Source organism: Delphinus delphis, chromosome 21, assembly GCF_949987515.2.
Source record: "Delphinus delphis chromosome 21, mDelDel1.2, whole genome shotgun sequence".
NCBI classification, from domain to species: domain Eukaryota; kingdom Metazoa; phylum Chordata; class Mammalia; order Artiodactyla; family Delphinidae; genus Delphinus; species Delphinus delphis.
This window is the reverse complement of record NC_082703.1, coordinates 12,598,327-12,610,799: the sequence shown is the minus strand read 5'-3', so window position 1 is coordinate 12,610,799 and position 12,473 is coordinate 12,598,327. Positions and strand designations below refer to the sequence as shown.

At 44.6% G+C, this 12,473-nt stretch overlaps 1 protein-coding gene across 1 annotated transcript; it reads right to left on the bottom strand.

Moving 5' to 3' along the window:
• Window positions 1–5,973: 5,973 nt before the first annotated feature.
• Window positions 5,974–12,473, bottom strand: MBOAT4 (membrane bound O-acyltransferase domain containing 4). Its single transcript, XM_060001233.1, has 3 exons — window positions 12,355–12,473; window positions 9,365–9,589; window positions 5,974–6,940 (listed from the first exon to the last, which is right to left on the bottom strand). The coding sequence occupies exons 1-3, from the start codon at window positions 12,471–12,473 to the stop codon at window positions 5,974–5,976; spliced, it is 1,311 nt and encodes a 436-aa protein (XP_059857216.1).

Below are 12,473 nucleotides of genomic sequence, written 5' to 3'. Positions count from 1 at the left end.
TTGTCCCAAGTTGTCCTAATTATAATCTCATTGTATACTTTAAAAAAAATTCAAATCATAGGTTCTTAGTGTCTGCTTTAATATGATTTTGGGGGCATTGTGAAAATAATCCAGACTTTTAAAAGTAAACTCTAGAATGTTTCTATTGAATGTGACTAGTTTTATAAGTGTCAGGTAACTTTAAATCACATCAAATTTAACAAGCAGCCATGCAACATTACTATTAAGTGGTATGTACATTTTAGATCTCAGGAGGCTTTTTGATGCATAAATTGGTGGGAATTTCAAATTCATATTTCTTCTGTATAAGCCTGTATTATCTTTTCTGTCAGAAAAGATTAGGGAGCTCTTGTTTTATTGCAGGACTCCTAATTTTCATGCAGTCCCAGGGAAGAGAACATATCCTGTAAAATAAATATTCCAGACAACTAAAGCTTAACTCAAAAAGAACTATGTTTGTTTTAACTATTTTGACCTAAGTATTAAATTGATCATATACTTTTATACTTTCTTAGGATATATTAAAACATTTTGATTTTTCCTTGGTAATTTAGAGTTATCATAAATTATTTTTCCCGTTTTTTATTTTTATAATTGTTTATTGATAGTTGATGTACAATATCATATAAGTTTCAGGCGTACAATATAGTGATTCACAATTTTTAAAGGTTATACATTTATAGTTATTATAAAATATCGGCTGTACTCCCTGTTTGTACAGTATATCCTTGTAGCTTTTTTTTTTTAACTTTTTATTTATTTTATTTTATTTATTTATTTATTTGTTTTGGCGGTATGTGGGCCTCTCACTGCTGTGGCCTCTCCCATTGCGGAGCACAGGCTCCGGACGCACAGGCTCAGCGGCCATGGCTCACGGGTCCAGCTGCTCTGCGGCATGTGGGATCTTCCCGGACTGGGGCACGAACCCGTGTCCCCTGCATCGGCAGGCGGACTCTCAACCACTGCGCCACCAGGGAAACCCTAAACTTTTTATTTTATATTGGATTATACTTGATTAACGATGTTGTGATAGCTTTAGGTGTACAGCAAAGTGATTTTAGTTATACGTATACATGTATCTATTCTTTTTCAAGTTCTTTTCCCATTTAGGTTGTTATATAATATTGAGCAGAATTCCCTGTGCTATTTCCCCCTATTTTAAATGGCCCCTGACCTGTATTTTTCTGGAATTGTGTCTTTGCCAGCTTTTCTTACAACTGAGTGTTCTAACACTCCTTAACTTCTTTTATTTCTAATTTTCTAGTCAATAATATGTTAGTAAGAATGGAATGTGGTCAGGGGGAAAAAATGAGGTAACCAAGCTTACTGAATCAAGTATATAACATTTCTGTACACAATACAGCATCACTGGAGTTAACTAGGGTGTCTCCCACCTCTTACACAAATGAAATGCTTTGTGATGGAAATGGCTCTTTAAAAAACTGTCACTGTTAACTGTATACAGATAAGGGGGGTGGGAGGAGCGCCAGATAGGGAGATGGCACAGTGCTGAGCAGAAGCGTTAGAGTTCAGTTTTCCACGCTTTCATGTAGGAGTTATTCCGAGCTTAAGTTCCTCACAGACCTTTGTCTGACTTCTGAGATCTTACATCTCTCTTCACCGTCTGTTTTCAGTTGCAGAAAGTCTAGATAGAGACAGTTTTGCTGTTTATTTTTATAGGAAACTTCGTACTGTATATTTTGCTTCCAGTCTCTTGAAGATAATTTGAATTCACCCCTGGGTTTAGGACTGTAGGACTATATGCTGTAGTCACAGCAATTCAGATATTAACTCTTAATCTTGTAAATTCCAGCTGGAAGGAATAAAACAGAGAGAGTCAAAAAGTGTTTCCACAGCTAAGAAATTAAGACCATAAAACATTCCTTTTTCAATTATAGTTGCTTTCTTTTGTGTATTTAGAGGCAGCACTAAAAGGGGGAGTCAGGAATCTTATTTCAGGAGCCAGTAGAACGGCTAATACTATGAAAGAGAAACTTTGTTGCAGTTTACAACCATAGGAACCATCAAATAGAATAAAATACTATAGAACAAACATGAGTATTTCCATATGTGTTATAATAAGAGCATTAAGAGCATTACTACTTTATAATTTAGTTATCCTGATTTATAGTTTGGCATTTCATATCAGAAGTGTCTTTTTCTCTTATCAGATCAGTTATTGTTTAATATTATGTAAATATAGTGTGAAATAAGTGTCAGTGAACTTGTGTAGATTTGTGAACCGCTCCAAAATAGGACAGATGTTTTCCTGAAAGCTAGGTATACTTAACATAGAACATTTGAAAATTGTTTCTAAAAGTGTTCACAATTGAACAATTTCTTAGGATAGGACTAAGATGGATGGATTTTTATTTATTTTCGTCATGCTTCAAAACATAGGTGAGAATCAGCTCTAAAACCTAGTTATGAGTATAGTAGTGAAGAAGAGGGTGTTAGTCTCCCAAGGATTAAGGAAAGCTGGGTTTGGGAATTCCCCGGCGGTCCAGTGGTTTCACTGCCGAAGGCCCAGGTTCAAGTTCAGTCCCTGGTCGGGGAGCTGTGCCACAGCCACAGCCACATGGCACAGCCAAAAGAAAAGAAAAGAAAAGCTGGGTTTGAGCCATACTCCGTACCTAGAAAAGTTCTTTGTTCCCAGCCGCAGTTATACACTGCGGGACCGATTCTAGGTACTGTTGGGGAACAGAAAAAGATGGGGACACGTGGTCCCTCTCTGAGCTGTCAGTCTAGTGAGCTAAGACGAGACACAAGAACGGACCAAAGGAAGCTGATTACTATACATGCCAAAGGAGAAGTTTGTGGGTTCACAGGAGGAAACGATTTGGGAAGCAAAAGTGAGCTGGAGGGAGTTTCCCGTTCTGCTCTGGCCGGTCTTCTGCTGGCAGGCAGGGTCATGGACACGAGGGTGTGTCCAGAGCAACGTCCTGGTGGCGGTTCTTCAGCTCCCTGGGGCTCGGGAGGTGGTGAGCGCACCAGCAGTGGTCGTGGGAGCTTCTTGATTCTGACACCCTCATCTCTGGGTCCCAGATACAATGGAGATGGGAGAGGTGGTGAGACTTAGGGTATATTTCAAAGGAACTGATCAGGGCTTCCCTGGTGGCGCAGTGGTTGGGAGTCCGCCTGCCAATGCAGGGGACATGGGTTCGACCCCTGGTCCGGGAAGATCCACATGCCGCGGAGCAATTAGGCCCATGTGCCACAACTACTGAGCCTGCACTCTAGAACCCACGAGCCACAACTGCTGAAGCCCGCATGCCTGGAGCCCGTGCTCCACAACGGGAGAAGCCACTGCGCTGGGAGGCCCACGCACTGCAGCAAAGAGTAGCCCCTGCTGCAACTGGAGAAAGCCCGCGTACAGCAACGAAGACCCAACTCAGCCAACAAATTAATTAATTAAAAATTTTTAAAAAGGAACTGATCAAGCAGATTCGCTGATGAATTGTGTGGGAGAAAGGGAGAAGTCAAGCGTGACAAGCAAGTTTTCAGTTGTCCCTGTCAGGGCCGTGGGGAGAAGATGTAATGAGGGAGAGTTGGAAAAAGACAACTGAGGTGGACACCACTTCCAAACTACTGGTTTGTCATATGTATTTGTTACCTAGAAATATCATTCGCCATGTTTAAAATCTTTACCAGACAAGAGAATACTGCTGACCTGTTGCCCTGTATCTGCTTTATAAACTGCTTGAGGGGCGACGTGGTAGCACACCATCTCGTCCTCGCAGTTACACTGTGGGCTCTGGGGTCACACTGCCTGGTCTCCAGGCTCTTCCTTACACTAGATGTGTCACCTCAAGCGAGTCCTTTCTCCTTTCTGGGTCCCATTTCCACACCTGTAAAATGAGGATGATAGTAGTACCTACCTCAGGGTGGTGGTGGGGTTCAAGTGTGACGTAGAGAGAGCTCACAGTGATGGTCTTGTTCAGTGTTAGCCATTATTACTGTTTCTCTTGCCAGTTCTCTGTACTGCTAAGCAGTTCCCTCTTCTCACACAAGTAGACAAACTTTTTTTTTTTTTTTTTTTTTTTTGCGGTACGCGGGCCTCTCACTGTTGTGGCCTCTCCCGTTGCGGAGCACAGGCTCCGGACGCACAGGCTCAGCGGCCATGGCTCACGGGCCCAGCCACTCCGCGGCATGTGGGATCCTCCCGGACCGGGGTGCGAACCCGTGTCCCCTGCATTGGCAGGCGGACTCTCAACCACTGCGCCACCAGGGAAGCCCGACAAACTGTTTTTAAAAATACATTTTAACAATCCAGTCTCTCTAGAGAATATATTACAGACACGAGTCACTGTCAGCCTCATAGTATCTCTTGGAAATGCTGTAACCACCTTGTTCCCCGTCTGTTGAGTACTTCAGGGTAATCAAGAGGGTCTGTTGACTATCCAATAGACACTGCCTGGTGCTGTGACACGTGCTTCCAGTGCACTAAGGACACATGATCCTCCCACCCCCTACTTCTGCCTCAGAACTGAGATGTACACATTTTTTTCTAGAACAGAGAAATATCAATATATTGCCAGACTTAAAACAAGAAGGGGAAGTCACGGTGAATCTGAAACTAAGAAATCCTTGAGAAAATGAAAACATCAGGGATCAAATTGAAGAGAGAAGCTGCAGCCTGAAACACCGGTGGCAGGTGTGTGAGCGAACACTACCCTAAAAGGTGGGAGCCGTGCCGGGGAGGCACCGTGCCGGCGAGGCCCCGTACCACTGCAAGTGGTGGAACCTGGGGCCAGGATGGGCTTGGGCAACTCACAGGGGGATTACATGGGGCGCTGTAGTGGGAACAGCCAAGCCAGCAGGTCCACCTGCATCACATACACACACATCCCCGTCTCACGCCCTCTAGGGTGGGGAAAACCCGTATCCTCCAGTAGCAAGAATGAGAATACCCAGTCCAGAAGACCAGCCATCAAGGTACCCTGCTTAGTGGCACATCTTTTTTGCCAGTGAAAGCACTGCCTCTCCCTTTAGGCGGGCTGCACAGGCAGGGGCAGCAGGTGGTCTACCCAGGGGATCTCAGCAAAGGGGAGGAGCTCCCAGGCAGGAATAACCGAACAGTTCAGGAGAGCCCAATGGAAGAAAACAAGTTCACAGAATTTACCACCAAGGAAACAGTTGACAGAAAAAAAGATGCTCCACGCTTACAGTTTTGAGTACTGGAGCTATCCACTGGCCCAGAAGGTCACACCGAGTGCTGTACACAACCTGGCTGATGGAGTCAAGTCACAGAACATTTTACTTTTTTTGCACCCAAACCCAATTACGATTCCCCAGGACCGAACCTTGGAGAAAACACTACTTTATTTTTCCTCAAGGCTCTTCTTCCTATAACAATAGATTTGATTCAAAGACACGTAGAATAATCTTATTACTGATAAACCTTTCTCCACAATGTGTTCTCTCCCTGTGGCATACTGTCCTGAGACAGTGAACCTAGAACCTGCTATCTGCGTGGATGGGAAGAAAGGGAAAAGTATACCGAATATTCTACATCTCATATGATGTTTTGCATTCCCACCTGAAACGTTACATGGCCCACCATCAGCATTTATTCATTCCACAGACTTTTGGAACCAGACACCAAGACTACAAAGTAATTGAAAAGGAAGGTGAATAGGAATTTGGGAGTAATATATACACACTATTACATGTAAAATAAACAACAAGGACCTACTGCCTAGCATTGGGAAGTCTACTCAATATTTTGTAATAACCTATATGGGAAAAGAATCTGAAAAAGAATATATATATGTATAACTGAATCACTTTGCTGTATACCTGAAACTAACACAACATTGTAAGTCAACACTACTCCAGGTACATATCCAATACTTAAAAAAAAAAAATAACTTTTATCACGGAAAAGTGCAAACACCTGCATCTTCAAGGCGCCATCTGGTACTTTCTAAAGTCTGTTTCACGGGTGTATAAGATGAAAGTTGGGGAAAGATGTCAGTTAAATTTATGCTTTCTCTTCGCTAAAACAAAAAGCAAAATACAATACACCGTGGGAAAGACGCTGTTGTAAGAATTCCACAGCAGCCAGAGAGAGGAGAGGCTCCGGACCTCCACGGCCAGCATTATGTAGGCAAGGATGAGCTGGGTGTGGGCCCAGGTGAGAGTTCTGTAGAGCACCCGCATCGGCCCGGATCTGATGAACACATTGGCAAAGGTGTGAATCAGGTAGTCGGCTTCCACCATCACAGCCCAGCAGAGGAAACCAAACACCTGTCCCGGGTGGAGTCCGTGCCACCAAGCCGAGAAGACGAACGTCTGCAACAAGGGCCAGGTCCGGCCCTGCTGGAAAACGAGGCGTCGGAGCCACCGAGCTGTGCTCTGGTTCCACTTTCTGGTGAACAGAGCTATCCTGTGGGTTGTTTCCAGCGTCCAAATGTCCGCATCAGGGATGTATCCCTCCTCACCGGGGCTCTGACCAAACTCAGATCCAAAGCCCGCTGCGTAGAGGAGGGAGTCATCCAGGAGCCAGTGGGAGTAGTAGGTGAGTTTGAGGAGCCCGGCAGTGGACCACGTGACATAGACGCACTGCAGTTGCCGGCAGTCTGTCAGTCCTGCCCCTGTGCTCACCGCCCGCCTCACCACGACCTTCAGACACTCTAGTCCCAGAATCTGCAGACCCCTCCGGGTCAGAGCCCAGAAAGAGTGCCTGGGATACAAACTGCTGGGCCCTTGAACACGAGCCTGAAATCTTTGGAAGGAACACAGGGGGCCTCCTAGGAGAGCAGGGAAAAAGAGCAAGTAGCTGAAATAGGGCAGAGCTCCCCACAGACGCTCAGACAAAGAGCTGTTCCTGATGCCTCCTCCTGCTGTTGCTGCTGCCACTTTCCCTTCACGAATGTCCAGAGACAGGGATGTGACCCTCTGGGTCAAGAGCATGAGGGAAGAAAGAGTGACGCAGAACCTGAAAGAGATTTTTTTTTTAATGTAAAAACACTCCACGTTTACTTTATCCCCTTGCAGTGCCTCACCCAAGACCCAATGGCAGGGACTTCCCTAGCGGTCCAGTGGCTAAGACTCCATGCTCCCAATGCAGGGGGCCCGGGTTTGATCCCTAGTCAGGAAACTAGATCCTGCATGCATGCTGCCACTAAGAGTCTGCATGCCGCAACTGAAGATCCCACGTTCCACAACTAAGATCTAGCCCAGCCAAAAAAAAAAAAAAAAAAAAAGACCCAGTGGCAAATGGGTGGCTCTGAACAATTAAGACCAAGTTCATGGCCTGCAGTTCCCCCACAAAGACTCTTGGATTAATCCAGAACCACAGGCTCCTCCGAGCAGGATGGAAAGGTAAATGGAGAAATGAATCATTAGGGAGGCAAATAAATGAATGATGAGGAACATTATGGTGAAACGTTGATTATCGTATTTCTAAGAATACCTTATAAAGATTAGGATCGAGCATCAAGGAGAAATTTGTCACAGAAGAAACAAGACCTTAGTTCTGTTTAGTCTTAGTTCTTCCTATAGACACTATAGGAAGTTGGAGGTTTGGACTGTGAACCGGTCCCTGACTGCAAGATTCTGAAGGCTTTGGGATTTGGGCTGAGGAAGGGTGAGTCAAGCTAGAGGTTCAGGGTGTATCCTGAGTCATTAGCAATTTGAGCTGTGTTCTTAACCAATCGCCTGACCTGTTCCTGCATCACCATCACACAGTAGAGAAGATCCTGCTGACCATGGAGAAAATCAATGAAAATTACAGTGACACACTCTACAATCAGGAACACTGTCCTGTGGGGAGAAAATGGCTCTGTTTCCCAACCGTTGCTGCTTCTGTGTCTGAGAACTTAAGGACAACTGACCTCCTTACTTGACCTATCAAACAGTAAGCGAAGTAGCCACCAAATGCCACTAACCCCTGTTCAGTCAGTCCTCTTCTGTTAAGGGCTGAATGTGTCCTCCCCACCCCAAATTCATATGTCGGGGTCCTAACCTCCAGCACCTCAGAATATGTATATTTGGGGATGGATCTTTAAGAGGTAATTAAGGTAAAACGAGGTCATGAGGGTGGGCCCTAACCCAAGATGACTGGTTTCCATATAAGAAGAGATAAGGACACAGACACACATAGAGGGAAGACCATGTGAAAGCAGAGGGAGAAGACAGTATCTACAAGCCAAGGAGAGAGGCCTCAGGAGAAGCTGAACCTGCCAACACTTTGACCTTGGACTTCCAGCCTCCAGAGGAAGTAAATGTTTGCTGTTGAAGCCACCCTGTCCGCAGTACTTTGTATGAGAGCCAGAGCAAACTAACACATCTTCCCGCTTCAGCTCAGGTTCAGCCTCCCTCCTGTGCAGCCAGATTCTTCAACTTGCTCCTCCAGCCCCTATCAGGTCCGGACTTCTTCCTGAAATCCTAAGTCACCACATCGCGGTCAGTACTCCCCACTCCCTATCCACCCACCATCTTGCCTCTTCTTCAGAGAAGCAGGCCCTGGAGCCTTTGGTGAAAACAGTCAGAATAAAGAATAGGATTCTGGGTGTGGGAGGGATGGCAGAGTAAGGCAACCCATGGCAGCTAGAATCAGAGAGGTGACCCCCTCGACAGGTCACCGCTCCAGTTCACCGTGCGACCATGAAGCCAGTCCAATGGTGATCACGGCGAGAGCCAGGAACAGCAGGCTTCAGGATGGCAGAGACGCCTGTTTCCCTCTAATCCTGGTGATCTCACTGGCTCAGGAAAACAACGTCCCTAGACTGTAATTAGCGCCGTATTTTTTTTCTTCCTGGATTGAGTGACTTCTCTTTTTCTGGGGGATGGAAGAGCTGAGTGTCAGTGAAAGTAAAACTCTTGCAGAGCAGGTGTGTGGGAAGGCAGCAAAGGTTTATGGTAGATTTATACCTTTCCTGTCCTACTGAAACAGCGGGGAAGCTGCCGGCTATGTGTCTAAACTACCTACACTGAGGTGTGTGTACTCTGCTTAGTCACCTGCAGGCCGGCCTCATCTGTGGGCCCTGGGACTCCTGGTTCACCCCCTTTCTCGGGCACAATGTGAATTACAGCTAGTGTCAGGCACTGTGCCATGCAGGCAGCACATGGTAGTTACTAGGAGATTAGTCATACAATGACGCTTACATTCATTCATTAACTCTAACCTAAGAGGCTTGCAAGATAGGTATTGCTATCCCCCCAACACACACTTACACACACCCTTTATTTCAGGAAAAGACATTGAGGCTGAGAGAGGTTGACTGACTCACTCAAGATCACACTGATGGGATGCGGAAGAATTTGGATTCAAAGTCCACGCCCAGGTCCTCCCCACCAGCACCCCGGTGCAAGCAAACCCTGGTGGGCTCCGTAGGAACACAGGAACGGGCTGCTTTACCTCGTGGAAGGAGCTTCTTGCAGATAATACTCCGTATAGTGCAGACCCAGGTGGCACAGCGTCTGCCAGCTCATCTGAAAGAGGAAAGTCAGCCTGTGGACGTCCTGGGGGCCCAGCGAGTAGATCAGGACCACGGTGCACAGAGCGGGGATGAAGACCAGCACAGCGAAGGAACCCATGGCGGCTACTGCCAGGGCTCCTCCTACCACCAGGAGGAACAGGTACCTGGAACACAGAACGCCTTGGAGCAGTGCGACAGATGAGTCACTTCCCATGGCAGCCCATCTGTGGAACCCAGTGGAGGTGGGCGCCCCCTCACCCCTACAGAAGTCACACTGTTGTCACTCTGCAGTATTCCTCCTGTTCTGAAGGAGAGAAACATGGAGGGTAGAGGCAGAGTCCATTTGTAAACCACTTCTGCAGGAGACAAATCTTGACTTCTGCCTCTGGGACCCTGGGCACCCCTCTTTGATGTCTGCCAGACCAGTGGGGAGACACCTGCCCCCAACAATCCTGTGGGGACCGGTCTCGAATGTTTCCCAGTGGGGTCACACCCAGCCCTGCGTTTGCTGCCCGACCAAAGTGATGGGAATCTAGGATCCAGGATCTAGGAGGACTCTAGACATCATCTCATACAGATGAGTCTCTTCCCTTTCCACAGAGCTGCACACCCTGGCCCTCAATGCCTCCCTTTGATAAGTGTTTGAGAACTCGATTACAAAGTCTTTAAGTGTATCATTTAATAATTTTTGTCGTCTGCATACATAGTTTAGCCTATTCTCCAAATTCATACGAATAAAACCATACAGTATTTGCTTATTTGAGTAAAGCTCCTATCATTAGTATAATATTTTGTTTTTTTAATTTATTGAAGTATAGTTGATTTACAATGTTTCAGGTGTACAGCAAAGCGATTCAGTTATACATATGTATACTCCTTTTCAGATTATTTTCCAGCATAGTTTATGATAAGATATTGAGTGTAGTTCCCTGTGCTATACAGTAGGTTCTTGTTGTCTGTTTTATATATAGTAGTGTGTATATGTTAAGCCCGAACTCCAAATTTATCTCTACCCCCTCCCCAGCTATCCCTTTGGTAACCATAGTTTGTTTTCTATGTCTGTGAGTCTATTGTCTATCTCTGTTTTGTAAATAAGTTCATTTGTATCATTTTTTAGATTCTACCTGTAAGTGATACCACGAGATTTGTCTTTATATCTACCCTTAATCCTCTCTACTGTACTTTAAGTTCTCATGACTTGGTGCTTTTTGCAATGTTGTAAATACATGTTGTAAATGATGTTGTAAATACATCAGTGAAGTGGTTTGTGGAGCATGCCTCCTCTGGAAGCCAGCGGATGCCCTCTGGATCTGCAGAGGCACCAGAGTTTCCATATTATGAGGACTCAGCTCTTCTTTCCACAGTATGTGGAGATTTGTTTGTTTTTTCCTTTTAACTGGTGCCTAGTTAAGAAATCTGAACAAACAGGCCAGAAAAAAAATCTGAAACAGGGACTGAGTGGTCAGGGACAGGAAAAGTGAATGAATCTCTATGTCACAGGGTATAGATCATGGCTCCTTGGCCTGTGACGCACACGCCTTTGCAAGAATTTCTTTCTTTCTTGAGGGAGACGGCAGGTGCTTCCACAGGCCCTGGCCATTCCCGAGCTTCAGACCATGCTTGGGATGACTCCTCCTCTACCCGCCCAAGCCTTCGCCTCCCTGCCATCGGAAAATAGGGGAGAACACTTATTCCTTACACAGCAGAGATGAAACATGAAACAGTGCCCTTTCCCAAAGCAACTGCCCTGGGGATTTGTAAACATTATTATGTCTACACATGTACAATGCAGGATGCATGATTTTCTGGAGTGCTTATTTTATTCTGGGCATTGGGCCAATAATTCTTTTATATGAAATATCTTCATTTAACCCTTAAAACAATCCCATGAGGTAGGCATTATTATTTCCATTTTACAGATGAACTCAGAGAGTTTATCCACATACACAAGGACACTCAGGAAGTGAGGGACCAGGACTCACCAGGCTAACTCCCAAAGCCAGCAATCTTAACCTATGGGAATTAGCCCTTATTTTTGCACTTGTTTTGCTTTATTGTTTGTGATTCTTTCTCAATAGGAAACTTTTTTTTTTAACAACTGCTTCCCTCGTCTCCTAAACAGAGGTAAGTGCCATTAACCAGTTGTGACGATGTAATAACCTGCCATAGTTTAATCGAACTCAGCCATCCTGGTTGCTAGAAACAGCTAGATTTTACTTATGAATCCCCAATATATAAAAATCCTAGTTTCCAAAATAAGTGAATTATTAAGAGGTAGAACTTCGGCAATGGATTTTCACTTTACAAAAGGATATTCCATAGAACCTTTTTTTAAAAATAGGGACTGTCTCTAATGTATTGAATTTACCAGGTATAAAAAAATCATTTCGATCAAGTTATCAAATCTCTAGTGACAATAATTTTGGATCCCACGTAGAGATAAAACTAATCGAACAAAATTTATTTTGACTTTTTTCATTTCTCTGAGAAATCATACAAAGGCATTAAAAAAATCACATAGTTGTATATTTAATAAAATTTAATTTTATTGAAAATGATAGAATTCCATGAAATTAAGACTGTTCAAGAACATCTGGGGCATATGGTTGATTTATAGATGCATCTATTTGGGGAATTCCTATATCACCCCAACATCCCTCTGTCCCCCATTTATTTTCATCCTTTTCCTACTTAATGTGACCCTATCAAACTTTGGCTGAGTCAATGCAGACATGATGTCAATTTCCAGTTCCGATTCACTCTATTAGACATAATCATGATCAAGCAATCAATAACTGGTGGCAGTGATGATAACTTAAAAACAACCAGTGTAATTAGTATTTAATATTCACATCTGCACTCCAACCTGGGCTTTTTGATCTACTATAGTATTCATAGACGTAAGAGCAAAATTAGCCATCAAACCTACCTGGCATGAGTGGAAAATGAATCCATAATGCAAAGATAATTAAAGAGAAGCGCAAAAGGAAAAGCAGCCCCTTGATAAAATGATACAGGATGGAGGAAGAACAGCTGAAGCCAATCCAT